This window comes from Rissa tridactyla, chromosome 2 (genome assembly GCF_028500815.1).
Source record: "Rissa tridactyla isolate bRisTri1 chromosome 2, bRisTri1.patW.cur.20221130, whole genome shotgun sequence".
NCBI classification, from domain to species: Eukaryota; Metazoa; Chordata; class Aves; order Charadriiformes; family Laridae; genus Rissa; species Rissa tridactyla.
The window spans coordinates 151684759-151712743 of record NC_071467.1 but is presented as its reverse complement, the minus strand read 5'-3'; the positions used below and the strand labels follow the sequence as shown (position 1 = coordinate 151712743).

General features: G+C 37.3%; 1 protein-coding gene across 16 annotated transcripts in view; it reads left to right on the top strand.

The window, feature by feature from the left end:
- Nucleotides 1-26615, top strand: part of ARHGAP12 (Rho GTPase activating protein 12) — an 82123-nt gene extending 55508 nt beyond the window's left edge. For 8 of the 16 annotated variants that reach the window (XM_054190068.1, XM_054190070.1, XM_054190067.1 and 5 more), the window contains 13 exons: nucleotides 598-672; nucleotides 3481-3542; nucleotides 5114-5195; nucleotides 7742-7864; nucleotides 12689-12793; nucleotides 13144-13242; nucleotides 15747-15858; nucleotides 16882-17001; nucleotides 19888-19986; nucleotides 22096-22173; nucleotides 23148-23282; nucleotides 23567-23669; nucleotides 24104-26615. In XM_054190068.1, coding sequence (XP_054046043.1) covers nucleotides 598-672; nucleotides 3481-3542; nucleotides 5114-5195; nucleotides 7742-7864; nucleotides 12689-12793; nucleotides 13144-13242; nucleotides 15747-15858; nucleotides 16882-17001; nucleotides 19888-19986; nucleotides 22096-22173; nucleotides 23148-23282; nucleotides 23567-23669; nucleotides 24104-24278 — 1368 coding nt within the window. In that variant the 3' untranslated portion in view covers nucleotides 24279-26615. The other 8 variants (XM_054190071.1, XM_054190062.1, XM_054190065.1 and 5 more) reach the window with 6 other exon arrangements.
- The last annotated feature ends 1370 nt before the right edge of the window (nucleotides 26616-27985 follow it).

Sequence of the window (27985 nt, the reverse complement as noted above, 5' to 3'; positions counted from 1 at the left end):
GGGCAGTTTTTCTAGTTTTCAGAGATTTAGTACTTTCATTTGGTCCATAGTTAACGTCTAGTTTAAAACAAAAACCTAGAAATGTTCAGTGCTTGATTATTAGTAAATTAATGATCATGACTCACAAAAATTAATAGAGCTGGTATACGCTTTTCTACATGAATAAGAATTTATTGAACTAATCTCGTATTTACTAATCACACAGAAACATAATCTGTATATTTATTACATGGTGGCCTGTAATAAGTGAGTATAATAAATGTGCTTCATAATAAAGAATCAATGTCATACAAAAAATCTGCCCCTTAATAAACGATGGAAGCTTTGCTTTAAGCTGATACAGTATGTATTAAGATTTTTTTCAAATGGATATGTGCTAATTAACCCAGTTTCAGCGTTCTCTGTAAATCTTGTAAGAACACTGTTTAGTAAGCGGCTTTATAATATAACTATCTGAGAATATCATGAAACCTTAAAAATACCCTTTTTTGTAATGTATGAGCATGTATAAAGAGAGAGAGTATCTTTAGGCTTAAAAAAAATTCAAAACAATTGTAAGAAAGATTATAACTTGTGTTGCCACTTTGAATTTTACAGGAATCATCAACTGCTTCTAAGGCCAGTTTTCCTGAAAATGAGTCCTCTCCTTCTTCACCAAAGCATCAAGCCACAGTCAGTATGCAAAGTGTTAAAATAGATAAGTAGGTACTGTAGAAACTGGGCTATTCATGATTAGAGAATTGAGGGTAAGCCTGCTTGTTATTGAGAAAAACAATGGGATAAAACTATTTGAAGGCTTTACATTTTAAAAGCAATGCATTGCATCCAACTGCGCTTTCAGAAAAAATGTAAATATCTTCGGTTTAAATATGGCTCGACGATAGGAGATTAAGTTAAAAAAATTCACTGTGGAATGTCAAGTTATGGAAAGGTATGTCAAATTATGTAGAACTCCGTTTACTTTCTCCAGCAATCATGTCTTCCCACCTAGCAACTCAGAAGGTAAAAGCAGAAACAAACTCCCCCTCTCCACAGAATCTCTTGCTGTCTGTAGTCAGTAACAGTAGTGTTGGATATCTTTGTTACTTGTGTTTCAAGTCTCCTTGAAAAGACACAGAGTATCTGGCATAAATAAACTATTGTCTTTTTGATTTAGAAGAATAACTAATGGGAGGAAAACTTAAGCTTGTTAAACTTGTTATGAATGTTTAACAGGGTTTTTTTTGTTTCAGTTTATGTTTTAAATGTGATCATTGCTTTTTGAACAGTGGGAAATAATTAAAAAAAAATGAAGTTTTTATCTTTTTTTTAATTTTGTAACTGTACTATGGTAGCATTGAAATACGTGCCTTGATCAATTTTAGCAGCCCTTTGGTAGGTAGCTCAGGGCATTAAAGGCACAACTTCGCCCGTTTCATTCTTACTCTGCAGACAGAGGAATGGTTCTCTGGCTTATTCGTGCTGATCCATTCCTACAACCCTTCAAACAGTTTTCCACAATGAAATAAACATTGTTTATTACGCAAGCGTAGTTGATGGCCTTACAAACAAGCAATTATTGCTGCATGTATTCTAATTTATTTCTTTAAATATGGCTCAGACCTTGAATTATTAAAATTGTATTTTGTAGAAGAACTCACTGCTGGTTTAGATAATAGAAAAAAAATCTGTATTTTCTTTAGCTGTCACATGGGATTTAAATATTACAAAGAAAGCTGGTGAATTTTTGTGTATTTTGACTCTTAACTTGCTTTCTACTTTCTTTTCCCCAATTACATTAATTTTCCCATTAGTACCCCCTAGTGTTGCTGCTAAGTAGGGCGCTATGGTACTTTTTCTGAATAATTCTTCTTTGGAGCATTCCCACCGCTTCCACCATGAGTAGTTTATTAAAACTACCCATTAATTTATTTGACAAAGTGGACGTGGGTCGCTCAGTCCCTGTGAAAGATGGGGACAGGCCCTTCCACTTACTGAAGCCAAAGGTTTGTTAGAAGGGTGCAATGCATAGGGCTGTTAGTGGTGCTCTGCACGGATCACAAATAAAGTGATCTTAAGAATGGGCTAATTTTTTTTTTTGTTTTTGGAGGGTGGGTGAGGGAAGGGACTCATTTCTTCTGTGAAAATATCAGTTTTGGAAAATAATGTATATATCACTGGCTTGGGAAAACATTCCAGCCCAACGGAGATATTAGAATGAGTAAGAGTAGCCGTTACCATTGGGCTGAAATAAGATCTGAAACACCAGCTAGACACTATTATCCTTGAAAACATGCCATTTTTGTATTTTATGTGCAGTGCTTGAAACATGTAGGTAAAATTTTTAAGGTTCGTGAAAAACAGATCTATGTCTTTGATAAGAGTGTTGTCACAGTATTCCAGCAAAAAAAATTCTCTTTGATATTGTATTCTGCAGTTATGGTCCACTTAAATTTGAGATTTAGAGGAGAATGCTGAAGAGGATATATCTTCTGTTTTCATTGGACCTAGAATTGAGGACATTTTTGTTATGATAAATCTAATTTGGATCCTTTCCCTAGTTGATTATTTCAACTAATAGCTTAGTTCTTAAATTAGGAACTATTACAAGCTGTTCATGAAAAGGAATTGATTAAAAAAAATAATTTAACATTCCTTTAGCACCATTCACTGGTAGGATAATGATGGGGTGACAGGAGAAAATGACAGAATTTGTTACCTCATCTTCAGAGTCACAAATGGTATAAATCAATGGTTTTCCTTTTTATCCTAGAACATTTTTTCAGACATTTGGGTTGTGTGGGGTTTTTTTGTTTGTTTGTTTGGGGATTTTTTTTTTTTGCATAGAAACCAGAAATATTCACTCTTACCAGTGTTCTTTTTCCACTGTTCACTGACTGATCTCAAAATTTGTACAGAGGCATACCAATATAAATTCTTTTCGTCAACAAGACACAATTAAGTAGTTTAAAATTCTGATATTTTGCTTGGGGATAGGAAGAAATAGGACATCAAAGAAATGTTTTTAAAATGAATATGTTAATATTTTTATGCATTTCAATCATGTTTTATTTAAAATATGCAATTATGTTAAAATAACTTGGAAGAATTTTGTCAGAATTTAGGCTGTTTGTCAGCTATCTACTTTTTTAGTAAAAGACACAAACACAAATGTAGCATTACATGAATAATTATAAATTTACGTTTAAAATTTCCAGTCTAGTACCACAAATGATTTAGTTTGGCTTGTCCAAAGAACCTAGGCCTTGAAGAAGGAAAGCTTTTTATCTTCTGAAGGGTAATGAGTATTTTCCCAGAGGAATTTTGGTTTTGCTGATCTCTGTATATTTAAATATACTTAAGACAGTTTCTTGAAGTCATAACATGGGCAAAGATGGCTCATTGCCAGAAAATGATTATTTGGGGGATTTAATTTAGTGTTGTGATGGCAATAGAAGCAGATTTTCTTTTGTGTTTGCTATATCTTATTCTATCTTACAGGGTCAAGAGAAGTATGGATTATTGAATGTGACAAAAATTACAGAAAATGGGAAGAAAGTTCGGTAAGTCTTGTACTTTTAGAAGTACGTGTGCGTAAGGGTTTGTGTAAGGCATCTGACTTTTATATTAACACAGCATTCTTACTTTTTGCCTGAATTTCCCTTAGAGGTTTTCCTGTAGGACACGGTGTTTCCTTATCCCGAAGTTTAGCTCCCAGTGAGCTAAAGATAATGGACCTCAGAGAGCCAGAGGCTCGTGTGTGCCAGGGCTCCTTCATTTCATGAGGGTGTACTGATGAGAGACAGCTTTTAAGAATGGGATTGATTTATTTAAGAGAAAATCTGTATAGGTTATAGCCTTTCTTGTTCCTTGGGTAGAATCAGTGTAAGAGGGGCTTTCAGACTTTCACTTCATCTCCTTTAATTCCAAGGAGCGTACGCATCATGTGCTCCCTAATTCTTCCTTCACACTGCTTGGGAAGGGTTTGAAGCAGAATGTATCGCCCAACGTTTGTCTCCCTATAGGTGATGAATGACCTAATTTCTGACTTCCTTTCTTTGCCTTACAGGCAGGCATTTACATTATAAATCATAATGTATAATCAAGTAATTCTGTCTAACTTACATTTCTGGTGTTTTGCAAAGAGTCAGTTTTAAATCCTGGCACATCCTCAGATTTAATTTGGGTTTACTTTTAATTTTTTTAGTTTAATCTTTTAGGTCTAATATTGTGTTATCTAAGTTATTGTGTCCCAGACTTTTGATAGGTAAAGCATGCTTTTCTTGAGGATTAAATAGCACCCAGCTGATTTTTCCAGAGCTGCCCTGACCTAGTCCAGTGCAGCTGGGCAGCACATCTGACCCCCAGTTTGGTCCCTCAGAGCTGCTCCGAAGAGCTTGGTAGGAAAGGGTGGACAGTGGCTCCTGTAAGCTGCTACTGGTACAGTATACTGTCACCACTTATGTTGCCTCTGTTGGAATCGTTGGTCTGTACTACTGGGCTGCTATACAGAAAGATGCAACATGGCCACCCTGTCACTTTGAGAGCTGTTGAATAACAATTCATGTTTGAGCAACGGGAATAGATTGTCAGGGCTTGTCAAGATTTTTATTTTTTAACCTCAGGAGGACAAGTACTCGGGCATAAAAGCAAATAGTCAGACAGCTGGAACAACTCATTTGTTCTTTTTCTGCATTTTTTAGATGTGTAGCAAATATTTTATTGCCAATGTAAATGAGCTTATTACATAAGCGTGAGACACTTGCAACCCAGTTAGATATGATCAATCAATTTCAGAATTATGCAGTACTTTGGCATAGTCTACTAAGTACACAGTAGGCTGAGTGTTCCAGATTAGCCCCTTTGAAATTATAATTGTATGGTGTTTCTCCTGGTGAACTGCTTCCACTACTAATTAGCTTTGTTTGGTTTAGACTTTGATGGTCAGACTGGGACTGTTAACATATGTTCCCTTCTACAAATATGATAGCAATTAAAACTTACTGATGGCATTAATGACTGTATATATGGTTAAGTATATTAACATACAGGTCAGCTGGGCAGCTGTGATTGACAGTTTAAATATCTACTTTCAAAGACAATTTATTTTATATTTGTTTACAAATATTTACAGAAAGAATTGGATGTCATCATGGGCAGTGTTACAAGGTTCATCACTGCTGTTCACTAAAACCCAAGGAAGTGGAACTGGCTGGGTAAGCTCAAGAACAACCCCCACCCTTTAATTTACGTAAAGCACAGTAAATTTATGACCTCTTGTTTGTAGGCCTTAAATACCAATATGCATGCATAATTTAGAAAAAAATTAGTGTGTGTATGTTAGCAGGAAAACAGTTTAATGTAACAATTATGATGTGGAATGAGAAGAAAACCAGTTGTACTTTCTTATATTTCAGAAACGTTTTTATATTTGATAAGTAAGAAATCGATAAAGGGGTATTCAGGTGCTCTGTAAGCTTGAGGTTTTTGCTCCAGGCCAAATATTTTTGTGTTCCTTATACATGTGTTTGTCTAAACAGTTTGTTTTACCATTCTTGGATATTTTTTCATAAACTCCAGGTAATTTCGAATGTGATACATATAATAAAGAAAATAGTCTAAGGCTTGTCTTGTTGCATTGGACTGTTTGAATACTCTAGTATTGTTGTTTTATCATTTAGTCTTTGCCTTGCTGGATTCCATATTTTGTTTTATATCTGCCTAGTGCGTGACAGGTGTTTGTATCTATTTTGATGTCTAATGAAGACCTAAAGAGAAACATCACACTGAAGATGATGATTATTCAATTTTTATATCTTCTCTAGTTTAATAGCACTATAATTAAATTGGCTATATTTATCCGGCTGCGTACCTATGTTAATAGGTACAGACATGGTTCTTTATCTACATCTTGCCTACTTTTGGAGGTCTGACATTAAACTGTGTCAATCTCCTAGAATAACTAAAGAGAGGTCAATTCAGTGTTCATTATCCCAGTGTATTATCATGCGAATTCCAGCAAAATTGCATCTTACAGATATATGCTATCTTGCTGTGCTTTGCTGATCTTTCTGCTTGGCTCACTTTCTCCTGCTGCGCTTCTTTCTGAGTAGTGAATTGGTATTGACAATTCTTTTCTAAAGCATTGAGTTCATTTCAGAGCTGGAAACGTAATTTTTTTGCCCTTCTGTTGCTGTAGAAGGGGTGGTTGGAAAAAAGAAAAAGGGTGAGGATGAATAAATAACACTTCAGGTAGAAGAGAATGGAAAGAGTAAAGTTGGGCAAGATGGTCAAGCAGAAGGAAAAGAGAAGGGAAGGAAAAAGAATACAGATTGAAGGCATGAGATAAGATAAATTATGCTGTCTGTTAGGAAGTGGACTCGGTGACCTACAGAGGTCTGCCCACACCATATGTGGGGAGGGGAAAGGAATGTGGTGCGCACCAGAGCCAAAGCGTAGAAAAAAGCATAGAAACATGTATATATCTGAAAGTTACTGACTTTCCCACCTGTAAACTTTGAAACACGAGGTAAATAAAATGACCATTATCCCTCAGTGAGAAAAATATTGCCAATGAGAAAAGGAACAGAACTTGTGAATTTTTTTTTAATGTAACTTTAACAACAAAGCATGTTGAAGAAATATTAAAGAACCTTAAAAGGTGAGCTTTGAAGTAGGAAGTACTGGGTTTCGGAAGGTTTTGAAACTCATTCCTTTACCTTCCTTCATGCCCTTCAGTCATTGTCTGTTGTTTAGTCAAGTTCAGTTTCATCACCCTGCTTCATAAAATGGAAAATTTCAAGCCATTCTGAGGTGAACTTTGATATTTAGTCTCAATGCACAAAGAATACTGTTATTTTTGCAGCACACTAATATTAATGATGGAAACTGATAACTTCTGCAATTTATTTTTATAGCTAAGGATCCAAAAAGTACTTTAGTTTTATAGGTATAAATATGCACATTTGGAAAGTAAAACATTTCACCCGAGTAATTAACCAAATTCCAAAAACTCTATTACAGCTATTAATACTCTTAATCCAAATGTAGTTGTAGATCAAAAAATTATTTTAACTGTGTGTTAATATCATTAAAACACACAGTGCTAAACCAAGATACTGTTTATAAATGTATGGTAGTGTTATGAATGAATCTGTGCCTAAATTAATTATCCATAAAAGATAATCATGCAACTTTGCTTGTTGCTGAGGGATACTAGTGTGAGTTGTGTTACACCTTCCAAGTACAGTCATTTGGTAGGGAAATAAAAAGGCATAAATTCTTTTGATAATTTAAGTGGAGCAAAAGTATCGTAGTCACAATATTTCTGTGTGACACTGTCAGGTATGTGTACTGTCAAGTATTGGAGAGGGTCGGCAAAATAAATACCAACAATATGAACAGAATAAAGTGAAACTGGAAATATTAAGGGAGAATCTCTTGCAAAGACTTTGTGTAGTATACCTGCATACACACAGCTGTCTTCGTAAATATGTAAGTAAATATTCAGCACACACTCTTTTTGCTCTCTGAATTTTTTTCGTGTTAATAATTCCACTTCACCTCTTGGACTTTGATCTGTGTCAGTATTTTAATAAGGTGAAATCAAGTCTAACAGTTTGACATGTGATAAGAATGACATTTCTTCATCTTATGAGAAGAATATTTGTTTAGCATTCGTCTAGTGATTGATATAACCATATCTTTTTTTTCTGTGCATTGTTTTGTGACTTCATCACTTTTCTTCCTTTTTCTCATCAAGTCATTTTGCCAAGGGGGCTCAATTCCTGAGCTCTTGCTCTCGCTGCTTTCTTCTTGGAAAAATGCTCTCAGTCGTCGACCTGCTGTCACCTATGTAAACTCTGACCAAGTTTCAGCTATCACTGTATGTGTTCGTGTTGCATGCCTCTTGTCACTGTAAGGCTATTTGCCACTAATCTTGAAAGTAAATTTGAATTTTTCCAAGGTTTGAGTTTCGTCACTTCATGTAACGCCTTGGGTATCCTGTTTGCTGAAAGTCATCCAGGGTGCAAATTAACACAAGTGTATTGCAATAATCCTGTAATTGTTCTAATGGAACAAAGTAGAAAGAGTACCTGGTTCGTCAGTGCCAGAATTTAATCCCAAATTGACATACTATTTGGACCACTAGTGTCTTGACTAATAAACAGCATGATATGGGCAGTTCTTTAACAGGTATTTTGTGTCTAATTCTTCTAACACAACTAATTTAGGATGTTGATAAGGTGCCTATGATGCCTTTGATACAATGATGTACATGTTGTTGGTTAATTCTAGCTATAATTGGAATACCCAAAAATGTAAATGTTATGCATAAAAAGCTGAAAGGAAAAGAGTTCAAGGATGTATATGCCACATACAGAAAGCTGATGTAAATTTGTAGGACTCTTTATATATAATTTAAGCAGCTGTAGTTAGTCATGTTTTGAAGCGTAGATGCCAAGCACAGACGTGCTGCTTATCAGAAACTGATAAAAGTGTTGGTAGCTAATGTGGTAGCTTGTTGCTCAAGGTGGATGAGGAGGAATTTAGATAATGATACTAGTATTAGAAGAAACAAACAAGCTTGACTGGTTACATAAATGGTTTTTAATATCCCTTTCTCAGCACTCTTATCAGAATCAAACTAAACCTTTCTTAGAAAAAAAAATAATCATATGCTGAAGACATTAGAAGCAATGTTTCAATAATTTGACTTCTTGAGGATTTGAAAGTGTTAGTGATGTTTAAAACTATTTTGGTATCTTGGCTGGTAGTTCCTGAAGAGTTGAGAGAGAGCGCTATATGTTTTGAATTTAGTTAAGATTCCTGAGACTTCTAGAATGACCATTTTGATGACCAGTACCTTAATTTTTTTTTTTTTTTCCTGTAAGGGGGAGTAACTGTAGGCGTATTCCTCATTAACCTCGTGCTAAAAATGATGCAATTCTTTATCTGTCAAATTCATTGCTATGTATGTGGAAGCCTGGAACAAATAATTTGTACACAGTTTGGTATTCTTTAAAATGCTACTTTCTAGAAGGAAATCTGTGGATTTTTTTAATATGTCTTTTCATAGAAATTTAGATTCTCAACTGTTGGAAGGTGTGTCTCAACTTGTGGTGTGAATGGGTTGTAGTAGCTATTGCCAAATTTTAGCAATGGGGCTTCATAAAACACAGTAAATGGTAACTGCGTAGAAGGGTTCATCTGTCAACCTTCTGTAATGGGCGCGTGTCCTCAGTATCAAGTACAGTGACGGTTAACCAAAAGTGGGTAAACATCTTAAACACCAGTGAAATAAATGCTCTTCAAGGTTCATTTGGGCGCAAACTCTTGTTTACTGTGTTATACCACTGTGTTCATAGCCAAGGATGTTATATGCACATTACTACAGTTCATCAGTATTGTGCAGCTGATGATACAGGAGCTCAGATGATTATCATGAAAACTATTTGGTGCAAACACTCCTATCAGAGTCTGGTTTTGAAATACTTACATCATTTTGCTATGGCAATAAAGAATACCTTTATATTTTTCTTTTTTTTGTGTTAAAGCAGTAAGCTCTGAAGCTCCCTTACCGGCCAAAGGAGCATCTGTCTCCTCCGCTCTATTTCTGCAGTCCATCTGTGGGTGAGGAGGACTTGGAATTGAAACATTCTACCCAACTCTAATTACAAACAGAATTACAAGAATGGCAGGTGTCACTTGTACATCCAAAGTCTTCCCATAAATAACATCCAGTTCTGTTTCCAAAAATGCTGGAATATATCACAATATGGGCTGCGTGGCTTGTCCTGTGGAGTCTTCCAGAACTTGGAGAGAACTCCTGAAAAGATTGAAAAGGCCTTCTATTTATTGATTTAGCACACATCTTCAAGGCAGTCCTTAAGCTACACAGCACCTACTATGTCTAAAGCAAAAAACCCCAAACCTATTCTTTTGAAAAAGTAGAATTTCTCTGTGCCTTATAACTAGCATAAGCACATCCCATGACTATGCTTTTTTCCTAGAGAAAGCTGTCAGAAGTGAGTGTAGGACAGCTTCACATCTAGGACAGCTGGCAGCACCATGCATAGACGTCTCCCTCTTTCTGCCTTTCCTGGCTCCCCAGGCAGCTCAAAAGAGAAATCCAGTAAGAATAAGGTGTCTGCTCAGTAAGAGCTGATTTTATCCTGACTAATGCTGACTTGGTAGCGCATTCTGTTTTGAGAAAGCAGACTTTATGTCTAGGTGGCAGCAGATGCTAAAGAGAAAGGTTTTCTTTTTCCTGCTCTCAACAAAATCTGCTTGCTTCAGGAGGGTTCCATTGCCTTTTGGTAACCTTTGCATGCCCAGCACCTGAGCAGCCCTCTAGAGGACTTGCTCCTGGAAGCTTTCAAGGAGGGAAATGGCTGCTGGCATCTCGTTTTCATACACCCAGGAGCAGAAAAGAACCTTGATGGGAAAGCTCACGGGAGAGCCTGCATGCCCAACTTAAAATTGCCTTGAATAAAGAAATTAAGTTTATGATGAGTATATAAGGTATTGGTGGAGCTTTGCAGAGAGGCTGGATTATTTTTGTGGGTTTTCCCTATCCTTGGATCTCACAGCGCAGTTTGGGCACTGCTTGTATGAAGGAGCTGGGGAAGACTTCTTTTTTCCCCCCTCTGAGAAGTTTTGCTTCTGGTTTTTGGTTCGTTCTCTGTTTCTCTGAAATGCTGAAGGGAGTTGGGCCAAAATGACGGGTAGAGTGCACAGGCGTTTGAGGCAGTTCTGCGATCTGTCAGGTGGGGAGTTCAGCAAGCTAATGTATTGGAGGTCTTTCCTTTTGGTCAAAACAGAAGTAACTCTCACATTTTTTGTTGTGTGTTGATTTCACCTGTAGCAGGTCATCTCCTGTGCATCTGAGCATTATCTGGGCAGTATTTTTAATTAACACACACACCCCCATCCCCCCACCCCCTGGATCCTGCAGAGGACTTTGGCACTAGGCTCCTGCTCTCTCCAGTGCCAAACTATAAATTGATTTATTTTTTTTTCCAACACGCAGCAAGATTGATCTCGACTGTCAGGAAGTGTGTGGCTGGGGCACTTTGGTTGTACGCGTTGTTATGTGAATCTCTCTGAAACAGGCAGCTGCTGCGTAGCCGCCCATGACTGCAAGAGCCATAATGGCCCAGAAATTGTTCCTGTTCCTGTGGACTCCACTGCTGAGCTGGGGCGCTCTCAAAAGCTCTGCTCTAATTAATAAGAAATGTTCTTGGATGGGGTATCTGACAATTAAATTAGAAAGCGGAAGTTTTGTTTTGGGTTTTTTTTTTTCCTTTCCAAGTGCTAGTTGGCATTGGGTAAATTAGAAATATTTCCCCGATTCTGATACTTCACGGTTAAAATAAAGAAGTTAAGATGCTACTTTCCATTCCACACTTAATTGCCCTTAGGACTCAAAGCAGGGAGATTTTCCAGTGGTAAACAGCCTTTCTGAAACACAATTAGCATTAATTAACATCCATGCTGGGAATTTAATCAGAAGCAGCAGATTAATTCTGTTTTCTGAACCGTTTTTTCTCCCCTTGGATATGGCTGTTGTTGTACAGGCTGGAAACTTGTGTTCGCAGCAAGGAGCTTGTCCTGGGGCTTGTGTCTCCCAGAGCTCTCACACGAACAGCATTCGCACATCAAAAGCTTCTTAAAGAAATAAAAAAGAACCTTTCTGATTAATCAGATGCTACAGGCCTCCCCTAGAACTAAACCATTACATTTCTGTGCTACAACCAAGTGACTTACAGCTTTCCCTGTTCTGTGTTTTACTTATTTTACTCACAGTTGGGTTTTTTTTTTGTATGGGTCACTTAATTGGTTTCCTTGACGAATGATATTTCAAAGATACATGGGGTAGGTTGAAACCCTAGTAAAAGTACTTTATTTTAAAAAATTGTGATACCTAGTATGAATGTAGAAGTGGGAGGTAAAAATAGCTCCCTGATGTTTTCGTACAAATTGTTTGAAGGGTTACTTGTGGGTTAAATGCTTTTTTTATCACTTTGCTTATTTGCTGTTTGTTTAGTAGCTAGACAGTGAAACTGAGTTCTGTTTACTTGGTAGGATATGCTCCAGTATTGCAATAGAAGCACTACGGAAAAATGTAAAATAATGTGAAAAGCATAATTGGAAAAAAAATATATATACATGAAATATATCTATATAAAACAAAAATGTAAAAACTGAAAGTGCTCTTTCAGTGCAGGAGGGATGTGATTCCTATCTAGCAAAGCTACTGTTTGTGGTTTGATTTTTGGTTTCATATACAACCATTGATTACTTGTCAGAATGTTGTTTGGGTTTTTTTTGGTTCAGTTACTTATTAGCCAGTTTTGTTTAAAGTTTGGGACTATCTTGACTAAAATCAAGCTACCATCAAATGCTCTATAGACTTCTACCATTTGTGGTTGAGGAAAAAAAGCTCTGCTGGAATCTGGTTGGCATTTAAAGTTAGGGAATTTTAAGGGCTTTAGAGCAGCTTTTAATAGACATGCTTAAAGAGTGTTTTGTGTACGGTTTTTGTTTTCCTGATATCATGCCTGTTGATTTGTGGCGAAGTACTTTATTTGGGTTAAATTGAATAGACTGTAAATAACGTGTGGTAGACTTAGAGGACTGCAAGACTGTGTACCTGTCAGGAGATTTTTTGTTTTTAAGTTTGTCATCATTGTTCCTTTTTTTCCAGAAGTTTGGTGTCAATCAGTCTAAGCCAGAATTTACAGTGGATCTCAAAGGGGCGTTGATCGACTGGGCCTCAAAGGACAAATCCAGCAAAAAGAATGTTATTGAGGTGAATTATTTTATTTAAATGCAGAATTATATGTACTTTAATGACTTATGAATTTTTCTCTAAATTTAAAATCAAAAACTTTGTTGAGTTTTCTACATTTCTTTCCTGCTCAAATGTAGACGTATCTTAATACCTGCAAGAAATGTCCATTTTTAATATGTCTGCATGGGATATGCTTTTAAATTTTAAGTAGACTGTAATTTACTGTTTTCACTGGTAAGTATTCTTGAGTGGCTATATATTATCGAAAAGTTATACCAGGGAGAAGTTTAATTTGTTTTAGGTAATTTCACTTTCAAATTCTAGTGTATTTATCAATTCTGATGATACCTGTTTTTATTTCTTTAAAGCTAAAAACCCGCCAAGGAACTGAGCTCTTAATTCAATCTGATAATGACAGCTTTATTAATGAATGGTATAAAGTTCTTAACTATACCATCAACAATCAGGTATGTGTTTGAATCGTGAAGGCTCTATTTTCAAGGTAATGTTATTTAGTAAAACAATTGATGTAATAACTCCTAGTGCTTCATGTACATCTCCATTTCCTAATTTTCTTGAGTGTAGTCAGGAGGCTGAGGATATGGCAGCTCCTGGTGGATGGTCCACCGGATTAAGAACCAGGAGATGTGGGCTGACCTCCAGCTCAGAAATGAGCTTCATTCTGTGGCCAAAAACTTGTTCTGTCTCAGTGACCTGGAAGGTTCAGATAGAGAGGGAGTGAAGGGGGGAGGACAGCCAAGGGAGTGATGACATACAGTAATCAGCATTTGATACTGCTATTCACTTAATAAGGCTGCACTTAAAGTGCAAATTTAAAAGGCCTGGCAAAATACTGTATTATCTCTTCTTATCAGACAGCATAATGCCAGCTATTTAATCAACAGAAAAGTGATCAAGCATTTGCTCTTGATATTGCCAAACAAGATTTACTATCTTTGAATTCAGAAGAAGTTGGAGGAGATCTTGGAGAAAATACTCCTTTCATATCAAGTTGACTTCATGTGTATTCTTAATTTTTATAGTTACAGGCCTGGCTGCTGCCCATAAGCTGCATTTATGTTGTTCTTGATGTCAGTTAGTGGCATTCATTTCTCTTCGCTCTGATAGCGTTTTCCACCTAAACGCAACAGGCTAATATGAATGGTTTAGTTTCTTTCTGAGTGCTCATGGTTTAGGCTCATAATCTTCTGCTCTCTCCTGGTATGAAAATGTCATGACCCTTAATAACCAGGCCAGGCAGTCACTCAGCGATACCTTTCTCCTGTCTGCCCCGTGTAACACAACTGAGGCCGCTTCTTCCCTGCTTAAATATAAATGAAGATGGAAAGGCTGAGATACGCCGAGATGAGAGTGAGGTATTACACATTAGGTTGAGGAAGTGAATGGTGGAATAGGGAGAGTAGTTTATCAGCACTCTGGAGGAAATGGTGATGTATTACTGTGGGGAGCTGGGAGCCAAGAGACCTAAGATTACAAGGGGAAAGTTCAAAAAGTAAAATACTAGACTGCCTGATAATTTGGAGCACTGAAGCTTTTAATTTTGGGAACTTTAGGGTATAGTAGCTGTGAGTCTCTTTCCCAGGACAGAGGTGCTAGTTCTAGCCTGACAAGATCTTCCTCAAAAGAAGGTCCAGATTAGATTCTGGTCTCTTTGCTCCTTCAGGCTGCTGTTGTGACAATATGCTGTACAAGAGGAATAGCTATCTGCAGAGGATGCGGCTGCTTTTTTTTACATACAAAAATTTTGAAGTTATTAGATTAGACCCATTCCATAATGCAAACTAGATTCCAGGTGATTTTTCTTCCAAAGTAGTTTATGGTTTTAAAATTTATCAATCCTAAAAAGCTTTGAGGCCACTTGAGGGGAGCACTGTCCAAATGGTGGCAGAAGGATCCTTAGTGGGACATTAATTGAGCAGTTGAATGTATTTATCTTTGATGTGTAAAAAGGCTATCCTTTGAAAAGCAACAGGGAATGTGAGTGTTTAAAGCTAACATCTACCCTTCAAGTTAAAGTGCAACTTAGTCAATAAAGTCATGCTTCTGCTCTTTTAGTGCTCTGGGGTGCGCAACCTTGCCTTATTTCTAAAATGTCCTTCCTTGTAACAACAGACAATGTACAGTTGGATTTTTGTAACTGCATAGAAGTCACGTTCACTTCAGCAGAAGTAGGAAATACTTTGTTTTGGAAAGGAGTATATTGCACTGAGAGCAGAGGAAGTTTCTTTTCCTGTTTTCTGATACGTCTGCAGTCGTGTGTGTAGATAGGTATGAGCCTGCAGGTGGGCAATTTAACAGACTCTGGTATCTACCTCCACCTACAATATGAGCTACATTTTCACTTGGCTGTTTTTAATGAGAATATGGTGAGACAGCAATAACACAGGGCAAGAATTTTAGACACTGGTGTATTTACTTTTTCAGAGTGAGTCCAAGTATATGTTTTGACAGTGGTGTAATTTTCCAAATAGTAGTTCTGTTTTCTACTAAGAAAACTTTAATTACAGAGATCAGAAATAGGATAAATGCTCTAGAAATGTTTTTTAGACTCTATCAATCAGATGCTTCTGTAGCAGACCATGAAATAGCTGATGTTTGTCTACTGGATTTGAAAAAAACCCAACTAATGACCCACGTTTCTGTTGTTTATTAGTGGATGTAATGAAGTGTTATCATGAAAAGCTGGTTGTATTTTGTTCAGTGTCCAGCAAAACTTCTTTACTGGGTCTTATGATCGAACAGTGTTTCTCAAAGTTATTCCCTCTGCCAGTGAGAATGGTGTCATCTCTGAAGATATTTTTAGCGTCTAGAGTTCAGGAAAGAATCAACTGAATATCATTATAGGGAAAGGAATGTATATTGTAGAACTGTCTACAGGAAATGTGTGTGTTTAGTGCTATGTTCCATGAATTGGCAAACTGATCACTGTATACCTTCTTAAATCTAATAGGTAGTAGAGTCTGATGAAGCATTAGAGGATGATATACCACCAGATTCCCCTGGGGTGGAAAAACAAGACAAAGAAAAAGAGAAAGAGAATAAAGACTCTAAGAAACTTCGTTGTGAGTTGAAAATTTTCCATTAATTGATTTTAGCAATGACAATTTTTATTTTTTGCATCTTCAGTATTATGTGTAGAGAAGAATTCAAAAGGACAGCTAGAAATGAAACTACTCAAGTTTGGAAAAAGGCTTTGATACAGTTCATTCTACATCTTGGTGCTAGATCGTAGATTTTCTTCCATGTTTTATCAGTCGTAATTCAAAAAAAAAAAAAAATTAAAAAAAGGAGTACCAAATGTCTTTAGCTCCTGCTTTATGACACATGAAAAATAGGATAAAATAGTCAGTGCTCAAATGGATTATTTTCAAGGTGTTGTCAAATGCACAGAAGCAATTAGACATTTTTTTTCTGACTTTCATAAATTATTTTGAATAAGAATTCTCTTGTCCTTTTAAGTGTTCAAAACTAATTGAATTGTGTTACTTGGTTTTTGTCTGTGGTACAGCATCTGTAAATATTTTCATTATTAATTTAAACTGCAATTTTTCTAATTTGCTAATGATGTTATATTTACTTATTTAGGGAATCTAAACATTTTTAATTACTTACACCTTCAGAATTCTAGAGCTAAATTTCTTTTAGACACAGAAATTTCTTCCAATGCACAGAAATAGATTAATCAGGCAGACTGTCTTTTACTTCCACGACTTACATGTAAATTGCAAGAAAGTATTTATTTCTTTCAAAATAGTTAACTTAACGAAAACTACTACTGGTTTTGAAACTTAGCTATATTCTGAACACATCAATTCCATACGTAAGCTACCATTTAGTTGCTTTCACAGGCAGCATTTGGTTTTACAAGTTTTTTGTGACAGGGTTGTCTCTTGGTGGTTTGAAAAATGGGTGCTATTTATGAGGAGTTCCAGAAAGTTAAGGAAAAAAAATGTGGATGCGTTGCAAATTTCCATAGGTTTATGTGTTTTTGAGCTTTTTTTTTTTTTTAAAATGTTGGTTCCTTGGCAGATAAGTGCAGTGTTCGTTCTGTGGATACTCATGCTAAATGCATTTCTCTTTTTCAGCAGTGAAAGCACCTAGCAATATAGATTCCACAGATCAGAAGAAGACCAAAACGAAGCTCAAGAAGTTTCTTACACGGCGCCCTACATTACAAGCTGTCCGTGAAAAAGGCTACATTAAGGGTAAATGAACCTTTCTAACAAAGGAAATAATTTGAAAAGCTGACTTTGGTAGTTCGTGTGTCAAATGGAGTTAAAATGGTCTAGTTCTAGGGTAGAACACATGTATATAGCTGGTTTAACAAGTCTTGGATGTGTAGTGGAACTGGTGATTGATCATTATTCTTCTGAGCAGTGCTACTGGCCACTAAACTTCACGGAGGATGTCCTCTCCTTCAGCTCTTTACTGGCAGAACTGCAGTGAAAATTGAGGGCTCAAGAGCCTGTTTGGACTCAGAGTGCTTCTTAGCTAGAGAATCTGTTTGGTCTGCCGTTCTGAGCTGGAAACTTCAGACAGCTGATAATCATTTGTGCATACAAGGGAAAGGGAAGTCTTTCGGGTACAGAGCTGAATGCATGTGCTCATCTGTTTCACGAAGGTATTTTAGTCTGAGTGGAAGCAGACAATGATGTGCCATCTCATAAGAAATGACACATTTAGGCAAACCAGGATGAGGCTAAAGGAGTCTTAATTTAAACATCTTTTTTCCTCAAGCTTTTTTGAATGTATACATTTTTTAAATTGTTTCACAATGAGTCTTAAAGATACTCTTGAATCAAACTTATGAAAGAATTGATAATTTAATATATACTTCCATTGGTCGCTCTTGTAGAAACTTTGAGAGAACAGTATTTGCACAGGTTTAAGTTAATGTGTTTGTGTAAATTATTGACTTGGTACTCACTGTAAAACTTTATTTATTTGTATGCTTTAGCAGGACTTGTAGGTGGTGCTTTACTAGGGTCAAAATAGCATATGGATAGGCAAATATCAGACCAAATCCTACTGTGATTTGCCTAACTACGTACTTTAACAGGTGTGCTTCTGTTGCATGTGGCGTTTGATATATTTGTGTATCTGCAAATATAATTTAACTGTAAATGATGAAAATTTTGTTTGGGATAAGGAGACGTTATTCCCAGACTTTGACGTTTTGCTCTGCTTTACAGCTTAGTAGTCATGTCATGGCTCAGTGACGTAACTTCTGACATTAGCAACAACGAACGCTAAGCCAAGTTTTAATTTGTACACATGCGTGCTGATGATTGGATTTTTAATAAAGACATTAAGGAATGGAGAGTTTGTTTTTATTTAAAAGCATGGTGTAAACTTTTAAAGTTGGATCTGCACTGTACAGTTTTATGTTTACTGTATGAATGAAAAATACAGAAGTCTTTATTTAAAAGCCCAGTGTACTTTTGTTGCTGCTACAGAACAAGCATAGTAAATGGAAAACTTGGCAAAACCAGTATGAGCAGAAAAAATACGGAAAAAAAACCCCAATCCACTTGAAACAGCATGCACTAAGCAGAGAAGTAGCTGTGCTAAAGTTTTGTTACAGGGAAAAACAAAATTACAAAAGTTACTTTAAGATGGGAGGAAAAAATATGATTACTGTATATGTGAAAATTATTAAAGTCAGAGGCAATTGTAGCAAATCAATTTGTTACACAGTAGTATTCTCTTGTGCTACCTAATCTGCATTGCTTTACCTGCTAGAGCTGCATGCTAGCCTGGCTTTCTACTGTGTGGGCTTTTTCACTCCCTTACTACTGATTCTGCTTCTGCAGCTGGCCGCGTGGGTAGCAGCAGGACTGAGGTGTTTTGGGGCACCAGTCTTATATGCATACAGCTAATAATAATACCTTCACATGCCAGTTTTCATACTGTATAATTGGTTTGGTGTGCTGTTTGGAATTCACAAAGTGCTAGTCAGATGCAAGTGTTGTTAATGAATCTGCTTAAGTTACTAAATGTGAAAAATGGGCTAGATGCTATGGATGATGCAAATGCAAGAGCTGTTTCTCTCTTGCGTAAGCTTTCAAGTAAGATCTACTAGATACTGCAAAGATGGCTACTTTTGTACCTTATTTAACAGATTAAAAAAACCAACCAACTTTTATCCCTTTAAGAGCTTTGCCTCTCTGTCTCAAGACCCTGTTTCCATCTGATGCATCTGAACAGGGGAGGCCTTCTATTGTTTGGGCATCTTTGGTGAAAACCATAGAAATGGGTCTGAGAGATTTTGGTGATAACGTAACCTGAACAAGAGGAGTTAACATGTTGCTGAAATACATTAAGACAATGCAAAAACCTGTTTTCTGCCCAAGCTGATTTTCGTTTTTCTCAAGTTTAGGATAGAAGACACTCCCCCCTGGATTGTGTAGTTTTGAAAACAAGACTCAAAATAACATTTGCCCATAAGTATCTGTATTTAGATTCCAACCTTGCAGTCAGGTTGCGTATGCATAGTCATACTTGCATCCATTCAGAGCTCTGTGATATAAAGGTCTGTCGTTTATAAATCCATGTCAGAACTTAAAAATGTTAGAAGTTAAAGATGCTGCATTAAAGTAAATTAATATGTAATGCTGAGTTAAACAGTAGGTGCAATGAAAGATGAAATTTTACAGGGTTTCCCCCCAAGCAATGCCAAAAGCTTTCATTTTGTTTAGTTCAGATTTTTAACAAAGATTACAGTAAATGTATTTTGAACTCAAAACAGGAATGGAGTGTAACAGGACATTTGAATCCATTAAATTTATCATTACGGTAATGGCTATGAGACTTTTACAAGTATCTCCCAATGGATTAAAATTATTTCAGTAGCAAAAATTCTTACTTGGAGACTCACATTTGTGTAACTGCTGACACTCACTCTTGCCGGGAGCTTTTTCTTGCTGGGAGCTGCTGAGAGCTCTTTTCAAAACTTTCCTATTTTCCACTCTTAATACTGCGACAATTGTATCCAGTAGTCTTTGCCCTTTGTAGAGGTTTGTTTTAACCTGAACTAGTTCTGTCACTTGAGTCCTGTTCCACTGTAAATCAGTCTCTTTACTTGGTTCCAGATCAAGTGTTTGGTTCCAATCTCACCAGCTTGTGTCAAAGAGAAAACAGCACGGTGCCAAAGTTCGTGAAGCTGTGCATTGAGCATGTTGAGGAACATGGTATGGTTGAAGTTTTTTGTTTCTGAATCTCTCTTGCTCACCACACTATGTAATTCTGAACGTTTTAATTCTTAAAATGCTGCACTTATTTGGAGAAAATAATCTGAAACTTGCATCTGCAGTTAGCAATGAGTTTTCAAGAGTGGGGAGGTAGGTGGGATCCAAAATGGGGAGATGGGAGGTAATCTTATATCTGAGAAATCTGAGAACTGATCTGCTTCAGTGTATTTCAAGCTGGAGGAGAAGGCGGGACAGCCTCCTGGCAGCAAGGCTTTAAGGAAAGAGGGATTACAAGAAGTAATAGAAGAGCTCAGACCATCAAGTTGGTTTTTTTTTTCAGATGAAAAGAGAGAGTCTGTCAAAATGCAACCATTTATTCTTGAAAGGTTTAAGCATGCTAACAATCATTTATATTAAAACTTCATTGAAGCAAACTTCTAGGAAAAAGTTGTGTTCCTGCTCTGTATATGCATTGACTGCTGGAAGAGAAGTCTTATCGGTTTGATGCCCTGCAGCCAGTTACACACATTGTTAAATGAAGGTTTATGCAATTCTGGAGATTATCAGTGTCCACATATGACTCAATTTTTGTTTGCTTTCATTGAAAATAAGTCTCTCCTACCTAATAACTGAGAAAATTATATGTTTGAAAGCTACATGTCATGTTCTGGGTTGTCTGATGTAAAGGACATCTCCACATTTTTGTTGAAAATGTGCTGGTTGTGACTTCTGACTTGGCTGTAGAATATGCTGGTTTTCTTGCTTGTTTCTTGCTGTTGTCATTGCCCTGTCTCTTGGAAAAGATGACTGAGAGGGGATTATGGAATCTCCATAATCATCATTCAAATATATACCAGTCTGTTAAACTGAGAACATTCTCTTGAGAATCAGGGTAAGTGTTACAGGGGAATATGTGTTAATTTCAAGGCATCTTCTATGGGAACTTCATTTAGGATTTTGTTGCAACCTGTAGTCCTCTTTTTCAATGCTGCTATCTTATGGCCTGGGAGGGGAAAAAAAACTGCTTCCATTGCCTTACGCCAGTTCAGCAAACTGCCACCTTGCTTATAACAGCAGGCTTTCCTCCGTTTGTGATCTGCAGTTTGTGAGAAAGGGGTTGTTTTGCCTTGTTCTTTTTTTTTTTTTATTTCTTTTTTTATTTTAAAGACAGGATTGCAGTGAAGATAGTGGTGAAGTTTTCCTTTTTTAAATACCTGAGGGGAAGCTGACAGAAATGAACAGCTTTTTTTCCCCACTTCTCCAACTCTTCTTCCTACTGCCAATACACTTCTAATCAGTTCTTTCTGTAAAGGAATGACTAGTGGATTATGGGGAAAAGGGATATGTCAGATGGTGCTGGTAACTGTGCTGTGTTGCATCAGACAACTCCTTGAGGAGCTACAGGGACATGCAGGTATTCTGGCAACACTCACCCTTCTTAGTGGCACTGACTCACATGCTGCATTCAAGTGGCATTTCAATTAAATTCTTTACCTCCTAATCACTTCTGCGTAACTGCAGTACCAACCACAGAGACACAGTTTTCTTCTTTTCTGGTTGAGTGTGCAATACTGTAAAGGCAAGGGCTACCCATTTTAGTTTTGTAGGCTGTCGGGTAGTGATGAGTGTGCATGCACGTCATTCCTTCTCCATGCAAACCTGGTCACTTGACAACTTTGAGATGCTCTCTATGCATGACTTGATTTGATTTTTCTTAACCATACATTAAAAAATTGAACATCCACAAAATACTTGGTTCTTGCATGCTGGACTCCTGTATACCCTCTGCCCACTCACCGAGAGCATTTTAGACGGGACACCTAGTCTCATTGGGGAAACTTGGAGCTCTTGCCTCGTTACTGCTGTTCTACTGTGTAGGAAGTTTTAGAGGTTATTTTGAGCTTGACGCTTACCAAACCTGTGTCAGCAAACCAAAGTTCCTCTGATACGCCCTGCCCATCATTTTTTTGTTGTTGTTGAACCAAATGTTCTTTGTTACAAGCTGGGTTTCTTTTCTTTTTGTTGAGTAGATGTATAAAGAGGCAGCCTAATGATTGCAGAATTCATACATGTGTAAGGTATTAAAATGGATTTATCCCTTTGTTTTAGGATTAGATGTTGATGGCTTATACCGAGTTAGTGGCAATCTTGCAGTGATACAGAAGCTAAGATTTGCAGTCAATCACGGTAAGCTTTCTTCAACTATATTACAATTGCGTATATTTTCAGATTGTTGAAGTTCATAGAAAGCGCCGCAAAAAAAATTTTCTTAATGCATAACTGCAGTCATTCATGAGAAATTATTGTCATCTTCAAAGTAAAATTACTTCAAAATTGCAGATTTTAGTGTGTAATAGCCATTATTTGAAAAACCTAGCATCCTGGAGGTTTGGTCTTATGTGGAGCATAGAGACTGCTAGAACATAATTCTAAAGAAAGGTGGTAATGGAGTCTAGGGCGGAGAGGGGGGATTGTTTCAAACAAAATAACTTCATACCTTAGGGAAAAACAGTAAGTACATTAAGCTTCTGCTAGCACTAAAATTGTAAGTTAATGCTTTTTTATTGAGATTTGCTGCTGCCTTTTAGGATGTGGGTGCTTAGCTCCTCTTCGCTATACGCTGCGTATAAAACCCTTTTGTGTGGCTGTATCTTAGTGTTTTGTTCAGTGGGAATCAATAGGCAGCTTGCAAGTAGGAAGAGGACAGTAGCCCAGCTACAATCTGACCTCTCATTTCCTGATTGACAGTGTCTAACAGTAAATTTTGTGTTACGTCAGCAGCTCCTATTGCTGTCTGGAAAATGCCCTTGGTGTAGGGAAGCTGCGTGTCGTGCGGAAGGCAGAGTTTGGCCATCTTTGTATCTGTATCCCCTTTTACACTGCTGCAGCTCTGTGTTCCAGCAGAGAGCGGGCTGAAGTGGACTAAGAGTCTTCACTGCTTTAAAAGCAATAAGTACAGAAGAGTAGTTAAGTTTATTAAAAAATAAAAGCTTTAATAGTTAAATTATTAACATTCAAAACCCGCCTGGATGCTTTCCTGTGCAACCTGCTCTAGATAAACCTGCTTTGGCAGAGGGGTTGGACTAGATGATCTGCAGAGGTCCCTTCTAACCCCTACCATTCTGTGATTCTGTGGTTAATTATTCATTTTTCTCTCTCAGATGAGAAACTAGACTTGAATGACAGTAAATGGGAAGATATACATGTCATCACAGGAGCTCTAAAGATGTTTTTCAGAGAATTGCCGGAGCCGCTGTTCACTTATAATCACTTCAATGACTTTGTCAATGCAATTAGTAAGTCTGGAAAACACACGTGTGCTTTCTGTATGAGTTCTGCTCAATATGTGCAATTCACGTGATTATTTTGGACAGTAAGAAGGATATTTTGGTTATGAATGTCTGTAAGTCTTACCTAAAATTGCCTGTCAGTAATACACGATCTGGTCAGGAGGTGGCACTATTTTATCTCATATTAACACTGCAAAACGTTTGCTTTTGATTCCCAGTCTGTTAAATTTTATGCTAAAGCGTTAAACAAAAATACTGAATTTTTTTTTCTACACCTCATCCTTTTGCAGAACAAGAACCAAGGCAGCGTGTTCATGCTGTTAAAGATTTAATCAAACAGTTGCCAAAACCAAATCAGGACACTATGCAGGTACTCTTTAGACACCTGAAGAGGTAAGTAGCAGATAGAAGGGACGGCTTTGTACTGCTGATCCTCCCTTAAAGCTAAATAATCCAATTAGAAGTACTAAGTGACTGTTTCCACTGCATTTTTCTTGCCTGTATTGGACTTGATGGAAACAATTTATCAGTCTGTATTTATACAAGCTTGCAGAGCACCAAACAGACTTTAGACAGTCTGTGTCATAGTTGTAATGTTTACTGCGAAGTCCTTATGTTCGAGGGATTGTGAGAGAATCAGGAATAGCATTTCAGAACAAAACTTTTCCACAGAGAGGGGAATCACAGCAGCTGTATGTCCTAATAACAAGACTACTTGTTAAACAAATACTGTGAATAGTCATTTGCTTTGAACTGTGTCTTTTTCCCATCATCCTATTACTCTAATGCTGATAAGTCTCTTTTTGTGTATTTTTTTTCTCTTTCAGAGTTGTAGAAAACGGAGAAAAGAACCGAATGACCTATCAAAGTGTAGCAATAGTTTTTGGTCCAACATTATTAAAACCAGAGAAAGAGACTGGTAACATAGCAGTCCACACAGTATACCAGAATCAGATTGTAGAATTAATTCTACTGGAATTGAATTCTATTTTTGGACGCTGACATTTTTTCTTCGAGTAGAAACTGGAAGTGATGGGTTGGCAGCAGTACTCCATCAGAAGGAAAATCTCTTGCTGTACATGATGGATTATGTTTGTGGACCAAGCAGCAACTTGTTTTTTGCACTTTTGGGGAATGGAGAAACAGGAGAAATGTTGGACCACTTTAACACGAATTAAAGACAACACTTTGGATTTCTTTGAAAAGTTCAATGTAAAAAGTGAATTGAAAAGTTTATAGTTTGCCTTTTTTAAAGTAGCATTGGAAAAATGTAATATAGGTTCATACACTGGATTTATTGGAGAGTAAAGCTATTAATCTCAAACTGGATAATCTGGAATTTAATCTTAAAAATCTTGCTCTTGATAGAGAAAAGTCCTACCAACTGGTATGGAAAAATTCAGCGAAGCTACATCTTAAGCTTGTGTATTAGAACCTGCTCGGATCTGTATGACACTTTTCCAAGGGGTTTCTGCATGCAGTGACTGTCTTAAACTTGTGCTAACAGTTTGGTTTAGTTACTCAAATCTAATTCCTCAGTTGATACCTGCTGTCCTTTTTCCTTCCCCTCCACCCCCTTTTCTTTTTTTTTCTCCCCTCTTTTCTTTCTTTCCTTTTTTTTCCCAGCAACCGTTCTGGAATTCCGTAGTGGCTTTCTAGAGCAGCACACTATTTCAAACACTGAACTTGTAAGAATATCCAGCAATGGATATTTGTCTTGTGGCATAATAGGAGTTATATTTAATAAACATGTTCATTTTTTCAGGGTATTTCCAGAGCTAAATTTTGTGTTATACTGATTTAAAGCTAAAATCCTAAGTAAATACCAACTGTAACACTGTGTTGAGTACTTGGTATAATGCTGTGGTAGTGGAAGTTCCTTGATGTAAATACAGGCTGTCCTTTGGATTCTTGTATATAATTCAGTTCCTGTATAGTTTAAGAACACTTTAGTCACACATTTCTAATCCCAGGTAGTTTAGCTACAGTAGCATAATGTTTCCAGTGGATGTCTGGGTTTCAGCAGGGAAACAGGTTATGGGGAGGGAGGGGGGACCTAACTGTGTGCACTTTTAGATGTTAATTACATTTGCGGGCAAATAACTGTAATGCAAATGGTACTGGAGAAATACTGAGTGTGCTTGCTAAACTGTTAATGCACTACAAGAGGAGCCTTTTAGGTTATTTAATATGTACAGGATACATTAGAAATATGTATTATGAATTCTAACATCAACAAATAGTGAAACTCATGTTTTGATAGATAGATGTTTGATGGAATCCATGATGCTAAATTTAAGATTTTTCTTTTTACATTAATGTAGAATAATTTGTAAAATCGGTTTTGAAAGATTTTGTTACAGGGAGCATGGTCTGCTGAAGATTTTTTTAAATGTATTTTTCTAGACTAACTGCTGTATCTGACATATTTGTTATGTCTAACCTGAATAAAGAAAACTGTTAGCTCTTTTAGAGTTTGCCATTCCCGCTTCAGACAACATGAACCCCCTGTAAACAATAAGACGGATGTATCTTACGGCTTAGCATGGATACTACTTGTGGCAAAGAGCTGTCACGCTGGATTAAAATACAAATGCTTACTTTACAACCCGCCAATTTTAGGAACTTCCCAGTCCCTTACTCTAACAACTTAAATTCCAACATAAGGTTCAGAGAGGGCAGAAGTAACTCATGGATATAAATTTGTGGTCTTTAAAACATATCCCGATTTACTTGGAAACTACTGTATGGAAAGCAGATGCATTGGGGGAATAACTGTATTTCACCTTTGATCTGTTTTTCGCCTTTCACAACGCAGTTCTGGCTTCCAGCGAAGGGGATGTTTGGTGAAGTGCCGAGGTGTAATCGGATGAACGGTACGAGAATTTCACAAGCATAGGGCTTGCATGAAAAGTCTTTGGAGATAAAAGAGAAGATGAGTTACCTTGTGGCTTTCTCGCTGTCTTCTTGTGGTAATGGTGAAGTCTTGTGGTTTGTTGTGAAGCGACCTGGGTGAGAATTGTGAAAGCTCCACCTCGGCGTTGTGTTCTCAGCCTCCCGTAGGCTGTCAAACCCGAGCAGTGCCGAGTGGCGGCTGTGCCCCCACCTACTAGAAAATATCAACAAAGTTGGAATCTGTTGCTATAGATTATTCAAATCCCAACTTCAGCTGTAAAATAAAAAAGAATTCCCACTGCTAAATGAGAGGGCTTATCCACAGGTCACCTTTTCTGTATGAGTGTTACGTTTTTCAAAGAAAGAATACCTTTTTAAAACAATTTGAGGATGTCACACTTTTCTTTGTATTCCCCCCAAATAAAGCATTTTGTTATTACAATATATAGTATGGTTTTGTGCAGTGAAGTTGTCATATGTTTTAATGTTCTCATTTTTAGTTTGGGGAGGGTATTCTTTTTCTATGAAAGAGGTGTAGCTAAACGCTCAATACCTTCAGGAAGAAGGGGCTGGCCAAGCTGGCTGTGCGTGTCCTCACCAACTTGAAGCTGTGTGTCAGCACGTTGCGTTTCTTCGTTACTTGAAATACCTTGTCTTGTTCCCGCAGTTAGCTTTCTTTTAAAAAATCAAAACCAGATTTTTGCACAAACACAACAGGGGAAAAGCTATTTCTGTTAGATGAAACATAATTAAATTTATATATTCCTCAGTTTGGGCTTAAAATTAGATTTGGTTCTGGTTTAAAACCAATTTAAAGACCAAATATAAACTTTTGCAGCCATAACCTCTCAAAGATCCTGGAGGTCCAATGTTATGTATCGGTGCCAGCTGAAATTTTGTTGCAGCACTAGAGCTGTGTCCAGCTCTATAGTTCAGCTACGGCCTTGGCACCAGGCGCCTCTCGGATGTGCTTGATCTATAGCAGTTACGGGCTGCTTCACTTTAAAGCTGGAGAGAAAAGAGGACACAAAAAAGGACAAGGCAAATATACACCATCATTTCATGCAAACTAATTCTTAAAAATCAGAGTTGTGTGTAAGTAAAGCTTCCTGCAGGCAAGCAGATGGCTCACGCTCACTGCCCAGGCCCAGACTCTCCTCCCCATCTTCCCAGAAAGCTGGGATAAATTCCCTTTGTGCTGAACCCATTGTATCCTGGCAAGTGCATCCTCGATGCACAGCGTGAGAGAGAAGGGAGTTTGTAGGTAATGCAGTATCAGTTTATTCCTATGTGGAGCCCCGACTTTTTCCCCTTAAAGGAAACAGCTTTATTTAGCCCAAAGTAATGATATTTTCAGAATCAATTGGTTAATTCATAAGCCATAACGTAAACCAAGCACAGTGGGGCATTCTGCTGGGCGAAGGGGGAGGAACAGCATGTCTAATGAGGCCTCCTGCAACCGCCGGGGAGAGCAGAGCTCCTCTGAAGAATCTTAATTAGCCTCCACAATTGCAAAGTTTTGTGGGCCAGCAGCTGGTAGGACTGGATCAGACCTTTACAAAAGTAGCCCTATGTGATTGTGGGACTTAAATGAACATTTTTTTTCCCCCCGCCATAGCATTCTTGTAAACAGAACACTTGTAAAACAAGATCACACTGTGTAACAAACCAACATGAAAGACATTCAGAGGCGACTTGGCCTCTTGGTCCTTTTTATTGCCTTGAGAATTAAATGGCAGCTCTAATATTAGAGTTTCCTACAGCTTCCCCAAATGGATTTGAGTTTGTTAAGGTACTCAGCTACTACTTTCTTT